General features: G+C 30.6%; 2 protein-coding genes and 1 non-coding gene across 4 annotated transcripts; 2 read left to right on the top strand and 1 right to left on the bottom strand.

Annotated features, from left to right (window-relative positions):
• Positions 1–4,627: 4,627 nt before the first annotated feature.
• TRNAS-AGA (transfer RNA serine (anticodon AGA)) lies at positions 4,628–4,709 on the top strand. Its single transcript has one exon. It is a non-coding gene; the product is annotated as a tRNA-Ser (tRNA).
• A 2,602-nt stretch (positions 4,710–7,311) lies between these two features.
• On the top strand, positions 7,312–9,324 carry LOC115721978 (uncharacterized). 2 transcript variants are annotated; one of them, XM_061103733.1, is made up of 5 exons: positions 7,379–7,594; positions 8,264–8,334; positions 8,501–8,636; positions 9,009–9,084; positions 9,138–9,324. In XM_061103733.1, the coding sequence occupies exons 1-5, from the start codon at positions 7,438–7,440 to the stop codon at positions 9,139–9,141; spliced, it is 444 nt and encodes a 147-aa protein (XP_060959716.1). In that variant the 5' UTR covers positions 7,379–7,437; the 3' UTR covers positions 9,142–9,324. The 2 variants fall into 2 exon arrangements, with proteins under 2 accessions (XP_030506958.2, XP_060959716.1); XM_030651098.2 differs by having other exon boundaries at positions 7,312–7,594; positions 9,009–9,324.
• A 339-nt stretch (positions 9,325–9,663) lies between these two features.
• Positions 9,664–15,218, bottom strand: LOC115721977 (histone-lysine N-methyltransferase family member SUVH9). The gene is made up of 2 exons (XM_030651097.2): positions 12,866–15,218; positions 9,664–10,142 (listed from the first exon to the last, which is right to left on the bottom strand). Exon 1 carries the CDS (start codon positions 15,083–15,085, stop codon positions 12,932–12,934), a length of 2,154 nt encoding a protein of 717 aa, XP_030506957.2. The 5' UTR covers positions 15,086–15,218; the 3' UTR covers positions 9,664–10,142; positions 12,866–12,931.
• Between the last annotated feature and the right edge of the window lie 4,181 nt (positions 15,219–19,399).

Here is a 19,399-nt window from a genome sequence, read left to right as displayed (position 1 = left end):
CGAGACATGCGGTCTCAAGTGAGCATTAGCAAGGGTGTGTGTGTTATCACCGATTTGTACTAAATAAGTAATGGTTCAATGCTACGGCAACCAAAATTTCATCAAACTTTGTGGTAACTACACTAAGGTAAAATTCAAGTCGAAAGACATTTTACCTAATGCACCTAAGCAAGACTTCTTTAAAAGTGTGTATTTATTCAATCAAAGTGGGAGAATGTTATATTTTGATATAATATTTTGATTGATTGAATAAATGTTACAAGTGTGTCACACATTTTAATCTAGTGGAGGATTGTTATATTATTTTTAATATAATAATATGTAGATTAAAATGTGGTAATATATAATATTATGTGAACAATATATATTAAGTGTATGGTAAATAAATGTGTAACCTATAATTTAACCTACACTTTTGTAACCTACATAGTAACTTGGAGAGGAGTTACATTGTCATTTGTAACTCTTGTGTTGATCACACATTATTAGTGTAATAAAAGGGTTGTTACACAATTTGGTTTAAGGATTTCAAAATTATGATGATATAGTTGTTACAAAATGTAATACTCATTTATGGGAGAGAAATGAGGTGGTATTTTGAATCCTAAGAGTGATCATCTAAACACTATATAAAGGAGTCTAATGTGCTCATTGAGATGAAGTTTCTATCAAGAAAGCACTTTGCTAGAAAACCCTAAAAGGCTTGATAATTCCCAAAGCTATTTCCTAGAGAGTTCCCTTAGTGCTTAGAGATAGGGGGAAATAAGCTTTTGGACAAAGGTGTAATACCTTGTTCAAGTCATGGTGATCCCTACTAATCTACACTCAAGGTTGTGAGTGAGTGTATATATATTATTCTGTTGTTATATATATACATATTTTATATTACATGTGTTCTTATCTTCTTCTATATTTCTTATATATAATATATATAGTGTATATATGTTGTATATTATGTTGTTGTAACATTTATTTAATCTCTTTGTTGATCCTTGTATTATATTGCAATAGTGTTGTAATGTCTTGATTTTCTTCCATTGTAATAATATCTCTAACAATGGCCATGTGCAAAATTCCAATTCATGGACTCTCTAGAGAATACTCCCAATTCTCATAAGAGGCGGCACCACCTCTAGCCCATATAGGTGGAGTTTTAGTGTCTCACCACTCTTTAGACACTTCTTAAGCTTAAGTGAGTTTTCTTAAGCTTAAGCTCCACTAAAAAACCTTTTGGTTTTAACCCTCAATTTTCACAACATGTACTCATCCATAGATGGGACAATTGAGTACCATATTCACTCTATTAACTTGTTAGTACCTATTGAACTTAAGACTAGATGTTTACTAGTGTTAAGATAGGTTACCATCAATGAGCAAAACACTAAGGGAGTTTAGGTCCCATCCCTCGAAAATTCTTGCTTTAATCTTGTACGGAGATTAAGCGATTTGTTATAACCTCTCACTATTGATTCCATGTGAATCATGCATGCCAAAATATAGTGTTCACTTTGTGACCACTTTTCTCCTTAAGTACTTAAGCTTTGAAAATTTAAGCATAAAAGATTAATTTTCACACAACTCAAATTTTCAATAATTTTGATACCAAGCATATCAAAATTAAACACTAATTTAGACACCAAACATGTCTAAATTATACTTTATTGTTAGACACCAAGTATGTCTAAACTTTCTCATATTAGAGTATACACCCCCACACTTTCACATTTCATTATCAAGACAATATCTTGATTTTAAAATATAGAAGACCACTTTGTCTCTATAACTCTTTTAATTAATTTCTTTCTTGAAATTATTTTCACTTAACTTTGACACCAAAATATGTCAAAATTTTACATATACACATAGCCAAATTTGATTTAGAATTTGAATTCAAAATCAAATAAATTAATCAATAATGTCTCAACACATTTTGATTAAATTTGTGGCACACCCCCACATTTTTACCATAAAGTGTATATAAAATATCACTTTTGTGTATTTTCCTCTTGAAATGACTTTTTAAGGTCACCTTAAAAAATATCATTTGACATTTTTTTTTTTTTTGAGTCTAAAATATGCTCTTCCAATTTATGACTCATTTCATAAGTTTGGATCCACTTTTGATCCATTTGTTCTTGCTATGACAAGACTATTTTCATAAGTGTAACTCTCATATAGTTCACTTTTCTTATCTCATAATATGAGATAATTATCACTTATAATTCTCAAAGAATGTAACTTCTCACAAGTCACAATTTTTTTTTTCTTCTCGAAATCACTATTGGAAAAGAAATTCCAAATTCTCTTTATTCACAATATAGATGACAATAATCTCCCCATCAATAGTAATAAACAATATTATACTACTATCAATATTATTATCATACTATATAACTCATATATTAATATAATATGTATGTTACTAATTAACATCTCATATGTAACATACACATAATATCAATATTAAATTAATAAATACATATATGTTACATATCTCATATATATAACATATATACTATAATGTACATGTATATCATATGCACATAATATATATATTAATTACACAACTATATATGTTACATATCTCATATATATAACATATATACTATAATGTACATGTATATCATATGCACATAATATATATATTAATTACACAACTATATATGTTACATACCTCACACATATATAACATATATGTACACATTAATATACATGATATATATTATATACACATATATAACATATATTATGTATGCATGTCTCATATAAATACATAAAATTAATTATTTCTACATATTTAATCTCACTAATATATATTATATCACATGCTCTACATATATATAATATATATTACTCATATATATACATGTTATATATTATATATCTCACACATATACATAAAATAACATGATATAAATTTCAAATATCATATATATAATATGATATAAACACATGATCACATATATATAACTCATATATATATAATATATATATTACTATCATATAAAATAGTAAATCACATTATACACCACCATGCTCACCCATGAATAGTTTTTACATAAAATCTCTTATCCTTGTATTCTCACAATCTTGATTTATCTCCTCTTCCATTGAAAAGGGATAAGCTTTTGATTGTTAGAGATTTTATTACAATGGAAGAAAATCAAGATATTACAACTCTATTGTAATACAATACAAGGACCAACAAAGAGATTAAATAAATGTTACAACAACATAATATACAATATATATACACTATATATATTATATATAAGAAATGTAGAAGAAGATATATAGATTACACAATATTATATAACATATATATAATATGAAGAAGAAAAGATCACTCACTCACAACCTTGAGTGTAAAATAGTGGGGATCACCATGACTTGAACAAGGTATTACACCTTTGTCTAAAAGCTTATTTCCCCTATCTCTAAGCACTAAGGGAACTCTCTAGGAAATAGCTTTAGGAATTATCAAGCCTTTTAGGGTTTTCTAGCAAAGTGCTTTATTGATAGAAAACTTCATCTCAATGAGCACATTAGACTCCTTTATATAGTGTTTAGATGATCACTCTTAGGATTCAAAATACCACCTCATTTCTCTCCCATAAATGAGTATTACATTTTGTAACAACTATATCATCATAATTTTGAAATCCTTAAACCAAATTGTGTAACAACCCTTTTATTACACTAATAATGTGTGATCAACACAAGAGTTACAAATGACAACAAATTGTAACTCCTCTCCAAGTTACTATGTAGGTTACAAAAGTGTAGGTTAAATTATAGGTTACACATTTATTTACCATACACTTAATATATATTATTCACATAATATTATATATTACCACATTTTAATCTACATATTATTATATTAAAAATAATATAACAATTATTGTGTTACAAAAATCTAATTATGGTAATTTGACTCATTAATAAATCTAATATAATTAAATTAACAATTTGTATGATTTTATGTAAATATGTTTTCAAATGTGTATATTTTTAAAATTGATTTTTTTTGCACATTTTTTGTAATAAAATTGTTTTTATTGTACACTAATGAAAAAAAAAACCCTTTTATTATTATTTTATACATATAATAAACTATTTTTTTTTACGCGGTGAACAAAGTCACACATGATTAACAATATAGCAAACTACAATCGATGGTAGAACCTCCTCAAACCAGGATAACTTATCGTCTAACCGAAGGGCATATTTTGTCAAACCATGAGCTGCAGAATTCTTATTGCGAGCAACATGGGACAAAACTACCCCCGATAATTTAGACAATAAAGCTATAACGTTTTCGAAAAATACCCCGTCACATTGAAAAAAAAACCTTCCTATTATAATAATTGTCCTCAAAGAGGTAGCAAAACTGAAAAAACATAACAACACCAAACTAAAAAATACAGTTATATTAGAATGACAATCTTTAAAATAAAAATTAAAATACAAACTTAAAGTATAACACACAACCCAAATCGCAACCTCAATATTACTAAAAAACTAAAAAACAACAAAATTTAGCCAAAAGTATTATTACTCTTTAGTTTACATAAAGTGTGATAATGTGGTTATGATTTAAATATGTGGTTTTAGTTTCATGGGTGTGAGCGTGCCGGAGTGGTTATCGGGCATGACTAGAAATCATGTGGGCTTTGCCCGCGCAGGTTCGAATCCTGCCGCTCACGCTTTTTATTTACTTGTTTATCATTTGGAAAAAACAAAAACTAATTATTTTTTGTGTACACCAAAATAAGTATTTATTTATGTCTTTTTTTCCCTTAACATTTATATCTATTTTGGTATAGCACTTTTTTTTTCGTTAATACAATTTTAAAAATTACATCTTTTTTATTAAATAACAAATTGTATGGATGGAATTCGGTCGGTTATGGTAAATTTTACCAATTTTATAATCGATCGTTTAGAATTATAATCGTATAAAACCTAACATACGGCTTTTAGCAGTTTTTTGCAATTTTTTAATTTGGCGGTTTTTGACAATTTTTTGCGATTTATGGAGATTTTGGCAATTTTTTGATTTAACCATTTTTTTTTTCAAAAATTGAAACTGATCGCCATATCAAAAAAATTGTAACCAAAACTAACCACCAAATTTGGTAATGGCATAGAATTGAAAATTCGGTTAGGGTCTAGTCAGTTTTAGTTTTTCAATTTTTATGAACTAACAAATCGATCCTATATTTTTTAAAATGGTAAAAAATAGTACTTTGAGTTCAATTTTCATCAATTTTTTTTAAACATAACTATCATAAAATTAATTTTTAGCACGAATAGATATAAAAAAATATAAATTAGTTTGGTCATAAACACCTCCAGGTCATGTTATTTTTAAGTCATATTTTGATAAAAATTAAACTTAAGAATGTATAAAGTTATTAACTTTACCCACTAAATGTTTGTAGGACTCACTACATTCTCACCTAAAAAAATTCAACAAATCAAGTTTTTTTTAGAGTAAAAAGATTTACTTCGAAGGATCTCACATCACAAACACTTATCCCCGTAATAAATACCATAAGGGAGTGTTTGTTTTGATCTAAGAATTTGTGAGTAGAGTTAAGATGAAGAATAACGTAAAACTTTAGTGTACAAAAGAGTTCATATTACCCATTAAAATTCGGTGAGACCCACTATATTTCCACCTAAAAAATTACACTAAACATAAGGTAAAACTCATATTCCCATCTATCTAGCACTTTCCTTCATAACATAAATCCCACAAATTATTAATACATTATCAATCTTTCATAATTTTTTTCATGTTATGAGGGGAAAGGAGAAGAACACAACTTCCTTGTTGAGGCTTTTAGTTTAGGTGAGGTACCAAAATTTATTGACTAGGACTAATCGTTTGGTAAACTTGTTTTTCAAATGAAATTCCCCAAGTTTGTTCACATATTTTTAAAATGGCTTCGTATTTAGCTTTAACTTATTCTTCCATACATAATACCAAATTAGCATTTTTAAAAATATAAAGTATCATATATTTAAATAAAACGCATGAGTACATACTCTTCGGGTGTGTTTGGTATGAGGTAATATTATATAGGAATAGTAATATTTTATGGGATTAATTTTAAATATTTTTAAAAATGTGGATTCTAAATTTTACCTTGAATCTTAATGCCATAGATAAATAAATATATTTTTTTTTACATAAAATAAAAATGATTAAATATGATGTTTTTATAAATTTTGAGGGTGTAACTAAATTTTTTAGAATTATCTCTTGGAAGATCATCGACAATCTTAATTATCTCTTATTAGTGTCTTCACTACATCTGTTTTGTGTTTTCATTATTCTGGTTTGGTGCATTTAGACTGAACGTAACAAAAAAAAAATATGGTACCCCAATAGGAATGCTTCAACGATTTTAAGTTAGACATTTTAATATTATGATAGTTCGCTTTAGGGACAAATATCACATAAGCAAACAGCTAAGATTTCTATCTCCCCACGAGTTATTCATTGATTAGCACCTCTTGTTGGATTGTTAAAGTTAAATGTAGATGCTGTTATTTGTTGTGAAAACGGTACTATTGGTTTTGGGGCTTTGGTTTGTGATTCTGATGGCTTTTCATTGAGATATTTTGTTAAATCCTTGACTGATTTTTTATCCCTAAGAAAACTGAAGCGTTAGCAATTTTGTATGCTTTAAAATGGTGTTTGCAATTAGGCTTTTTTTTTTTGTTTTCTTTGTGGAGAGTGATGCTGGAATCATTGTCTATTTAATCAATTCTCTTTCTGAGGGTGTCTTCCGATGGGATTGTATTATTAGATCTAGAGCGTTGCTATTGGGCACCAGTGGTGCCTGACACCTCTAGACATGTCGCTTGCGATTGACTAGTGATACTCACTAAAAGTTATTATATTAAACTATATGGGACCCGATACTTAGTTGGACCAATAGTGATATTAACACATAGAAGGGTGTTAGGCACCACTGGTGCCCTTTAGCATTTCTCTTATATTTATTAGGTACTTGATATTTGTCTTTCCAGGTGTATGTCTTCAACATATGATGCATAAAGATAATACTGCAGTACATGGGTTAGCAAGATATGCACTACAAATGAAAAATGAGATTTCTTGATTGGAAGAAACTTTTCTTATTATGATAACCAATGTATTGTTTGACTCTCCTTTTTAAAAAAATGTATTGTTTGACTCTCAATAATAAAATTAGTTAATATGTTAAAAAAATAAAAAAAAATTCCGGAATTTAATTAAATTGTTTTTACAATCCTAACCTTTCTATAGTGTAGGGGCATAATAGGAATTTGGGAAGTCTAGTGTAGTTTCTTTCTAGTTTCTAGTTTCTGCAATAAAGTGAAGATGACTATGGGGTTGGTGACTTGGTGTAGTGAGAAAAGGAGAAGAAAGAAAGAGAAATGGAGGGTCGGCAACCATGGAAACCAAGGTTGTCCTTCAGAATCGCCACCGTTTCTTTGTGCTTTATCAATGTGGTCTTAGCCCTCTTCTTGCTTCACGGCTTCCTCTCTTCTTCTTCTTCCCCTTCCAAAATTCCCACCTCTCAACTTAATTCAGGTATTTATCTATCTTTCTCTCTCTCTTCTGCATAGATTTCTCAAAAAGAATCATTTTTTCCATCTGGGTATTGTAGCTATTTGAAAATAATGCTCACCCACAATCGAATTTTCTTGTTATTCGTTGAATTTGTGAACCGTGAATTATTAAAGTTGTGGGTTTTGTTTATTCCTGCGGATTTTAGGTTGGAAATTCGGGTATTAAGTTTTTGTAATTGAGTAAAACTTGGTCCTTTTCTAGAAGATGAATATTAGGATTGAACAAAAGCTAGAATTTAAGTTATGAAGGGAAAGTAGTTCTTTCTATCTTGTAAGTCCAATCTATGGAGTTTTGGTTATAGTTTCATCCATCAAAATTGTCAAAAATTCATATTTGTAGTTTGTATATTTTAAAATAGATTTTTTTACTAGTTCCTTTTGAAGAGTAATGTATCTAATGTCTTAACTTTTTGAAGGCTACTCATGGAGTTTCATAGCTCTAATCAAACCATTAATGTTATGTAAGATGGTGATTATGATCATTTGAAATGAATGAACATCATTCATTTGAATGACTTTGATCGTTAGTTGTAAATTGTATGATCATTGCTTATGTATGTACATAAACCAGTTGCCATGAGCACTTGGTTTGGTGATTAAACAAGAAACTTATGTAAGTTTCCAACTGCAGCTCAACTCAGATACATCAAGGAATGCGAAGAGATTCGTCTTGCTATGCAGCCCTTTGAACTGATTAAAAGGGTATGGCTTCAGCATTACAGTTGATTTGTCCTTACTCCTTTTTCTTTCTTCTTTCTTCAAATAGTCTTAGTGGTATGTCAATAGGTGGGATGAAGTGATTCTCTTGGTGGGAATCTAAGGACATAATGTTTTTCTGCTTTGATATGAATTGGTCTTGCTCTTTTAGGTAAAAGAAATTCAGCAAGAAGCATATGCAGAACCAGAAACTGTCCAACAAAAGGATGCAAAGCAAACTGCAGCAGCCGATCTCTCTAAAAGATTAAAGGATTTGCGCTCCATTAATGATGCAAATAGCTTGAAAGGTTAGCATTACTATTTCCCGAATTCGAAAAGAAAATGAGTTGATCAGTTCTAAGATAATAGATATGTACTATATCTTTACTTCATGGGATGAGGACAACATGCAATATATTTTTTAGAAGCTGAGAGTCTTTGCTAATCTAAAGCCAGTAACTCTTACACCATATTTGAACTCGAAAATTAGGATATTCGTCATAACATTTGATTCAAGTACTTTCATTGTTGTCTAACAAACCTCGCCTTGTGTAATTTTCTTCGAAAATCTCAGTAATATATCACCCTTTCGAAAGTCTTGTAGGATTCTCATGTTGTATGCTTGTGTATGTTGAGATTTTATCTTTTACCTTCTCTGATGGATTATATACCGATTTCAGCTTTGGAAGAGTGGCGTAAACGGAAGATGGAACGGGCAAGGCTTCGTCAACTAGAGAAAAATGGAACATTATCCTCTTAAAGCTTTACAGAAGAATATGTCAACTAGAGAAAAATAAAACATTATCCTCCTAAGCTTTACAGAAGAATATCTTACTACTAATCATCATGTTGATTCTCCAAATTGTATGAAACTTTTTTTTTCTTTTTCTTTTTGAAGGGTTCTTTTTTCCTTCTGGTATACATGTATATAAACACATCATTGACTTGAGAAACAAGTCCTTGAAACAATTGAAAATGCTCTACTTTTTTATTTCAGTTACAGAATCTTCAACTTCAAGACTCAATTTTCTCTCATCTTTATTACTCATTTTAGATAACCTGTTGGCTTTGAATGTCCTTTTCAATTCTTTGTCAATAGTTTATTAGTATAATGTTAGGTACCACTTGTGCGTAGTAATTATAAAAGTTAATACTTAAAAGTGGCCTTAAACCTTCATCTCAATATCTCTAAAACAGCATCATAAGTTTCTATGAAAAAGATATAAGATTGCTACCCTTCTTAACAAAATAAATTAAACCCAAATAAGGAGAATGTGTAAATATACATAAATTTGTTCATTTCAAGGAGATTGGATATACCATAAACAACCAGTGTTAAGCAAAAGTCTTGGCCTATTTTAGTTTTTCAGGGCATAGGGAGGACATGCCTCTCAATTACTCATAATTTATAGTATAATTCACAAAAAGAGGAAAATGCAAGTCATCAAAATGAGATCCTTGCTTTTAACATTTCGATGTACATGTAATGAACATCGGTTACTATACAAGTTTTATCCGAATTTGGATTTAATATATATACAGGCTAAAAAAAATACTAGAGTTTCATACACAGTTGAGCATTCATGACAGGCAGCTAGTGCTTCTCCTCATTTCCTTGATGTTCTGGTCTGGAACATCTAAATATTGTGCAGTAGAGGCACAACTAAGGTAGACCGACAAAGGCGCAAAAAAGTAGCTTCGGATTGAACTGTTCAAAGTTGGAAGCATCTAACTTGCAAAAAAAAACGTTTGAGGACCCAAAAACCAGAAAGCCGTGTCAAAAAACTTGGTACAACATATAGTATGAGTCCCATCTGCATGAGGTAACAAAAACTAATGAGTAAGAAGTTCATAATATTCAAATCAAATGCCCCTATCAACTTTTAGGGTTCCTACAATTTAGTGTATACAAACAAATACAGAATAGTATCCAGGAGATTATTCCTTCAATATGTTTGAACATTCAAGTTGCTTTCACTTTAGCTATACAAAATAAATAAAACTAAAAACATCATGGAAAAGGCACACATTGTCGTGTATGCAAATGCAAACAAAGGTTCAGTTACAACATTTTTCTTTGTTCCTATGTACTACTACTTTTCAGTTTTCCAGAACCTCAAAACTTATAGGAAAACTAATTGAGGTTAATTAAGACCACAAAGAGGTTCCCTATAAAAAAGTATAACTAGCATCAAGTTGATAGGATTATGCCACATAGGCAAGGCACAAGGAATTTATCAGTGTCTATATTGAGAGCCGCTGCTCTTTAGGAGAGAGCCAAGAATTCGAGTCTTGCCACCCATAATAACATACTCATATGACTTGTGCTATGTGGCATATTACCCAAACCAGGGTCCTATCACAAAATAATTAAAGAAAGCGGAAGCCTATGTTAGGTAACGGGTCCTCTTTAAGATAGAACAAATCTCCTAAAATACACTCTTCGAGTGAGTGCCAAACTCCAAATGAACCAAAGTTCTATTTTCTCATTCTATATTCAATAATAGCTACACAATTACATATTTATAGACTTTCTCACCACTTACAATTTACTAAAAAGCTCCTATAACATTTTCATAGTCAAACAGCCTACTCAAGCAACAACATTGGTGTTTACTTGTACTCGCTCGCTTGCTCAAGCATATATGTGCAGTAAAGAGAAACCAAGATGCAGAAAAGCACAATAGACATGTTTGTCTTAATGAATAACTGTTATACATAAGCATTAAAACTGATTACAAGTTAACAAACCTTATCAGTATAGACTTAGTAATTAAATAAGCAAAACTGATGCTTATTTTTCATGCATTTTCATAATAGATAGATGGGTTTGATTTTGATCAGTCTCCCATTTAACATTTGAAACTACTAATTTTAGCCCCTTGCTCCAAGTTTTTTAAAATGGACTGCAAAATTCACAAGCTTTCCTTGCGCCGCTGCCCATTGAGCAAATTCTGTATTGGTTTCTTTCTACAGAAACTTACAGCTAGAATGCTGCCCATAAAGCCATTTTACATGGCGTTTGGTTGGAAGGATAAATGTATAAGAATAGGAATGAAATCAAATTTAAAATGTATATAAAAAATTGATAAAAAAAATTATTAAATTTTTTCTCATCTTGTATTGCAATAGTCTATCCTTTCATTTTAAAATAGAATAGTCATTCCACCAAAATAGTAGAAAAAGTCATTCCATTGGAATCACATTCCAATACTTTAAAATGCAACCACCCAAAGGAATGGAATAAAATTAGTTTCCTTTGTATTCCATTCTATTTCATTACCTCCAACTAAACGCCACCTTGGTCTAAAGTTGATCAATAATCAGCTTCTGCTTAAATCTAATCAACGTAGAAGAGCACAGAGCAAAACCTGAGTTACAAGTAGCTAAAAGCTAGAATTTTCAAATGAGGTTCACACACAACATTCTAAGCCCGTAATTGTTCTATTCTATATATAACAGATGCAGGAAATTGTTCAAGAGAGATAAAGCATCAAGCCACTGCCATGCCACTAGTAGTAATAGGAATCAGAAATGATGCTAGTATACCTTCATCATTTAAAAACCACTAGTACAATACAACTACAGTACCATACAAAATTTAATTAATTCACATTGTTGATTAATAATAAGTTTCTTTTCAATGCTGTCCAACCCAACTTTACAGAAGCAAGATGTTGAATCAGACATGCAACTCCTTTACTCGAATAGAAGAGAAAAGCACGATCAATTGGCAACTTGCAAACAGTCTACAATTTTATTAAAACTAGAGCATGATTATCACTTATTCTACAATAAACTCCCACTTACGGAAGAAATGTTAATATTCAAGTCAAGTAGAGATCTACAGCAAAGCACCTCTCTCAATACATTAAAAGTGAGTCAGTTAGCTGATGAGGCAAAAAAACATTTCACTCAGCTCATACTTGAAATTACACTCCTAGAAAACATTACAAAAACATAGACCAGTAATGATTCTGGTAGCACTATGAATGAGAGCCAAAAAAAATGATCTCTATTCTAGAGTTAGAAAGAACAAGGCCAACAACAATCTGAATATACTATACTTTATAAATAATATGTAAGCCTTAAAGTACTTTAGACATGTAAGCCTTAAAGTAAGGAGAAAAACAGTAATGCAAGTTAAACATTATATAGTTATATCAAATGGAAAATTATAAGATCCCATCTAATAATTTCATATAAATAAAAGTGTTGCTAGTATAAAAGTTCAAAACAACAAACCAATTACATGGCATAAATTTGCAATGCTACCAATTGTATAATAATTAGTAATGATACACATCAACTCATATATCTCACAAAAATTTCAATAGGCCTCTCTCTAAAGTGTACTTGCTTCTGTGATGTCATAAAAGAATGTTACACAGAACAAAGCTTACATTTAAGTTAAGCTACAACAAAGAATACAAAAGACAAACCATCAGGGAAGTTTCAACAATGAGAAGGTAAAAAGTGCACACAGATTTGATTGTAACAAAAATTCAACTATTGCGAGATAGAAAGTTGTGTGTACCTCGTTAGTCATGTCTCCATAACTTCACTGCATCATTCAAAAATACACCATGCCCTAAAATCTTACTCAGTTACAGATAGAAAGCTTCGGTGACACTTCCTCAGCCACTCCATAGTCGAGGCTGAGCTCCCTCAGAGGAGGGATGTTTTCCATTGCAAACAACATCAGATGTGGAAACATTAAGTTATTGTGGTCATAAAGCACAAACTGTACCATTACATTAGGAGTTGAACTGTGGGTCATATAACATGCAACATTCCTCATCTTTGATACATCTATTGCAAAATCCAACGGTGGCACTGCCGGGTACGATGGCCTTACATAATCATCATATATTTGAGACAATTCTCCCCATTCTGCCCATCTATCAGAAAACCGATGAGGATAAACTAAGCTATCACCATTCATTGAAACAATATGGGCTTGTTCCCTCGTGAGAATAACCCCTGTATACTCACATATAAACGCACCAGCCTGTATCAAGTCCAAAGACCTTACTCCCCAACCTGTTTCCCTTGATCTAAACACTTCCAGTCTACTTTTCATCCCATTCTGTGTAACCCGATTCCGGCACTGTGGGGGACAGCGACAGAATGGCCCACATTCGAAAACTAAAGGCTTGCCTCTCAAGAGAATCCCATTATGATCATAAGCAAGCTCACCTCCATTCTTCATAGCACACAAGCAATCATCAGTACAACCCCCATTGCATTCACATCCAGTACCAGTCCCAGATTGATGATAAGCAAATGGCGGAAACACAGTTCTCACAAGATAGTCATAAAACAATGGTTCCTGATCAGTGTCAATATCATTAAAAAGCAAAACTGGAAGGCTCTCCTTTTGCGCCGAGATATCTAAACTAAGGTAGCCAGCCGGCCTCACTGTCAAGGGCTTAGCTCTTAGAGATGCTGCATACCTAAGAATGGTGCTACCCATTTCAGATTGACCATCAATTCTAACAAGCTTATACTTATAAACCCCAAAACCAGACTTGCCCACATCAAACCAACAATCCATAATTCGATACAAACCATCATATACATATACTTTGCTAGCAACACTACCTGGGTGTTTGATTCCTCTGATAACCCTCACTTCAATCCCATAATGCATACTCCTTTCAAGTGCAAGATTACCACCTTCAAGCTTCTGATGAGCGCATTGCTTATTGAACTTGTCCTGTCCACCATGACCAGTATAGATTACCACATCTCCAGCGTCCTCGTCATCTTCATACCCACCAGAGACAATGACACTTGTCGCAATTGGCTCACCGTTGGAACTCTGACTAGCCGGAACATAATCGATTCCGGCCTGGACCTGACCATGTAACCCAACCACACAAAGCTCCATACGAAAGAAAAACAAATCACCAACATAAACCCCAGGAATTGAACCCACAATTCTCTTATCTCGATTAAGCCACAACTCTCGATCTCTCATCAACGAAGAAGCCCTCAAATCACCACGCAATCGTCTCGCATTCCCCACACCGTGTTTCCTTACCTCCTCCGCCGTAGAAAGAACCCGAAGCGAATCGAATACCATCCTCGTACGCCTCACAACGTTACGAAAATAAGTCTCATCTTCGATTCCCAAATTCGTAACCCTCACAAGCTCAGCAGACCGAGGAGGAACCCTCTTCCTCGAAACAACAATAGGTGCGACCTCAACCTGGTTGTTTTCTTCAGCAAACGGAACAATCGCTCGCGAATCGGGATCAAACACCTGACTATCCCCATCACCATTAGAAGAAAAAGCAGTTTTAAAAAGCTCCGAAATCCGATGAAACTCCGAATACACATTGCTCTCGTCACCCGAGTTTTGCGAAAACGCAACAAGGGTTTGGTCAGTAAAAGGTACGTAAGGGGTTAGCTGAAGAGAATCAGATACTGGATTTGGAGATAAAGATGGAGATGAATTAGGTAAAGAAGAGAAGAACGGTTGTTCTTGAGTACTTTCTCGTAGTTGAGGAAGAAATTGCAAGGTTTGTTGTTGTTGTTGTTGTTGGTAAGGATTCTGTAACGTTTCTTCGAACGGTTCGTGCTTAGGTTCGAGTTTAGGAACTTTCAAAGGGATGTTTGGAGTAGTAGTAGTAGCAGTAGCAGCGGAGGTGACGGCGGCGGCGGCGGTAGTGGTGGCTGCCATGGCTGCCGCGGCGGAGGAACTCTCAGGAAGAAGATTAAGATCTTGAAATGGAAGAAGAGAACCCATCATTTCACTAAAACAAAAACCTTTATAATACAAAAAAAAAAAATTAAATAAAAATTTAAATAAAATTTAAATTTTGTATTGTATGATTTTTCTGTCTAAACTTTTAACAAAGATTTATGTTTATTACAGGAATTTTGGAAATAAAAACTATATATTAAAAAAAATAAATCGTGTTTGTTTCTTTTGAATGAAATTACTAAATTACCCTTTTGTTTTGTGACAACAAAAGCCGAATCCTAAACTTGGAAAGAGTAAAACTACTATGAGGTAATAATAGTAGTTCAGCTTCAACTTCTTTCTTAACTTCTTCACCAATCATATTATGACACGCGTCGATCATTTTTAATTTTATTATTATTATTATTATCCAGTTGGAACTCGGAAGTAACTAACTGTTTCGTATTATTAGTTTGGTTTTATTTTTCATTTTAATTAATTAATTGTTTTTTTTTTTGAGATAAATTAATTAATTGTTTATTTTTTTAATAATGAAAAATTTTAACCTGTTTAATTTATGTTTTTGTTTGGGTAATTATGGAAGATGTTTCACATTAACTACATGAAAAGATTTTCCTTTAAAAAAAAAAAAAATCATGAGAAGAGTCATTCTCATTCTTGGATTTCAAAATTATAAATTGTTAGAAATTAAGAGAATAAATTTTAATTTATTGGGAAGTTGGAGTTAGATCTGTTTTTTTTTTAATAAAAGATGTGTGGTCCCATTAAAGAAATAATTTTTCTAAGATGCTGAAAATTTTTATGCTATCTAAAAATATAATATTTTATTTTATTCTTTTTAAGAATTATAATTCCACGCGCTTCATTATTTAATATATTAATTATTTTAATTTAATTTAAAATATAAAAAGAAGGATAGCATCAATATCAAAAATTGGCATTTACTTTTTAGCTTGTTTAGCTTGTTTTTTATGAGCACTCAACCACATCAAAAAATAAGAAATAAGTTGAGAATTGTCTCTTTTTATTACGCATTAAATAAATATAATTATAAAATAATTTTAATTGATAAATATTTTTTTAATTAAATATAACCTCACATAATTTATCAAAATTAGATATGACCTATAAAATTGTATATAAATTAAAGAGTAATAAAAAAAAGGTAAAAATTAAAATAAAAAATAAAAAGTAGATATACATTGTAATTTCCTCAACAAATAACCTTTGTTCAGGCTCAACCCTAGTATAAGCGGGCTAGGCTTGTGCCTAGGGCTCACCTAGCCTAGGGGCCCAAAATCTTTTGAGGAAATTACACTCTATACCTTTTTTATATTGTCCTCTTTTATTTTTACCTTATTTTTTAAAATCTATCATTTTTACTTCTTTTTTTAAACATTGTACCAATTTTGCCCCTATCACTTCAAGATACTCTCCATGTGATTCTCTTATGTAAGGGTATTTTGGATACAATACATATAAAAAGAGGTATGTTTCAAATAAATATAAAATTAGAGGTAAATTTGATTAATTGATGAACAAAAGAGGCATTTTTCAATTTACCTCTAATTTTAAATGACTTAAAATAATATGGATGACAGAGATCATAATGTATTATTGAAGAATTATTAGCTTTTAAAAGGTGCTTACATTGGAATTGCTCTAATTTTTCTGTTATAAATACTAGTATTTTAATATTTATAACCAGTGACGGACCCAGAATTTTTACTTTGTGGGGGCTTATTTATCATTCAAAAATATTTATACCTATATTATAATCATTCTTACTAGATTATTTAATTTTATGGGGACTTTTTTTACGATTTTGATCTATAATTATTAAATTTAAAAAATTATATTTAATTTTTTAAAAGGCAATATTTTTGCTAGTGGGGATTATAGCCCCCAAACTAATACACTTGAGTCCGTCCCTGTTTATAACATAGTATAAATTATACAATACAATATCATATTAGATTTCAAAATTTTAAATTGTTGAAAATAAAGGGAGGGAATAATTTTTTTGTAAGGGAGGGAATAAATTTTAATTTATTAAGAAATGAGAATTAGAGCTATGTGAAATGAGGGGTGGTCCACCTCCCAAAAATAACTTTCAAAGATGCCAAAAATTTATACATTATTTAAAAATATAATATTTTATTTTATTTTTCTAATATTTGTTGGGAACCATAAATAAGCACTCTTCTCAAGATTACTCTTGGTCCCACACATTATTATTGTTATTATTATTTTTGAAATGGACAACACATCATTATTTAATGAGAAATGCTAAAGGCTATCAGTGGTGCTCACCATCCTCCTATATGTCAATATCGTTATTGGTCCTACTAAGTATCAGGTCCCATATAATTTAGAGCATTGCTATTGGGCACCAGTGGTGCCTAGCACCTTCTAAATGTGTCGACTTGCAATTGGCTAGCGATACTCTATAAAAATTATTATATTAAACTATATGGGACCCGATACTTAATTGCACCAATAGCGATATTGACACGTAGGAGGGTGCTAGGCACCAGTGGTGCCCTTTAGCATTTCTCTATAATTTAATATAATAGCTTTTAGGGAGTACTACTAGCCAATCGCAACGTGACATGTCGAGAAAGTACTAGGTACCACTGGTGCCTAATAGCAATGATCTTATTCAATATATCAATTATTTTAATTTTATTTAAAAAATAAAAAAGGAGGATGACACTAATACCAAAAATTGGCATAAGTGCCACTTTTTAGTTTGTTTTTTCTCCAAGCATTCAACAACAAGCAACCCTTGTCAGAGATGTTATTACCAGCTTAGAGCACTTTAATTAAATGAGCTAATTTGAGCTAGTGTTGTAAATACGGGTTAGATTTTTTGACACAATATAAAATCGCCACAAACTCGGAAGGTACGAGCACGACTAGGTACAAAAAAATATGGATTTGAGTACGACACGACCTGATGCTACAAATTAACACGACATGACACGAAAAATATGTCTTTAAGCATGGCATGAGAAGCACGAAAGGCACAATACGTAAGCACAAATAGGCTAGCTCGAAAATCATGACACACGACAAGCTCAAAAAGTACAACGGGTCAAGATGCAAAATGACCCTAAATCTAACAATTAAGTTAATAAATGTCCCTTTTTTAAAAAAATTAACAAAATGTTATTTTAGTTAAAAATTTGATGATAAAATTACAATTATAACCTTGAATAATTAAGTGTTTGGTATAGTTATTTTGCACAATAGTATATCGTTTTTATGTGCAATAATATATTAAAAAAATTGAAAGGTAGTATATATATATATTTTGAAATAACTGAAAGGTAGTATATTAGTTTAAGATTGTAGAATATTATTTTAGTGTGCTATGATATATGAACGAAAGACATAAATTAAAAAATATGGAATATTAGTTTAAGTTTGAGGTATAGTTATATTTCACTAGGAAATATTGTCTTTATGTTCATTAGTATATCATGAAGGAAAGAAAAAGAAAAAAAACATGTGGAATATTAATTTAAGTTTTTAGTATATATATTCCACTATATTGGTGGTATATTAATTTTTCACTATAGTATTTCTGCTTATGATTGCAGAATATAATTTTTATATGCTATAATATATCGTGGAAAAAAATTATTTAATAGTATATTAGTTTAAGTTTATGGTATATTTATATTAGTCTAAGATATATCGTTTGTATGTGATATGTATATCGTGAAGGATATAAAGAAAAAAAAAACTATTAAATATTAATTTAAGTATGAGGTATAGTTATATTTGACTAAGGTATATTGATTTTATGTTCATTGGTATTTCATGAAGGAAAGAACAAGAAAAGAAAAACTTGTGGAATATCAAATTAAGTTTTTTGTATAATATTTTTTTCACTATGCTGGTGGTATATTAATTTTTGACTATGGTATATCTGCTTATGATTGTGATATATAATTTTTGTATGCTACTGTATATTGTGGAAAACAATTCATTTAATAGTATATTAGTTTAAGTTTGTGATATATGTGTATTGGTTTAAGGTATATTATTTGTATATCATACGATATATTAATAAAAAATTAATTATATGGTTAAATAACATATTAGACAACAACAACAACAGCAAAATATAAAAAAATAAAATATATAATACCTTTTATATAATGAAAAAATAGTTGACGAAAATTCAGTAGAGAAGTTTTGATTTATTGTTTTTCATAATTTCTATTAAAGGAATAAAATATATAATACCTTGAAATTTTTACACCAAAAATACAAAATGGAATTTTTATTACAAAAATACTTACACACGGTTACCTCAACATTTTTACCTTTTCTCTTTATTTTATTACA

Source organism: Cannabis sativa, chromosome 9, assembly GCF_029168945.1.
Source record: "Cannabis sativa cultivar Pink pepper isolate KNU-18-1 chromosome 9, ASM2916894v1, whole genome shotgun sequence".
Classification (NCBI taxonomy): Eukaryota; Viridiplantae; Streptophyta; class Magnoliopsida; order Rosales; family Cannabaceae; genus Cannabis; species Cannabis sativa.
This window is presented reverse-complemented; position numbering and strand designations above follow the sequence as displayed.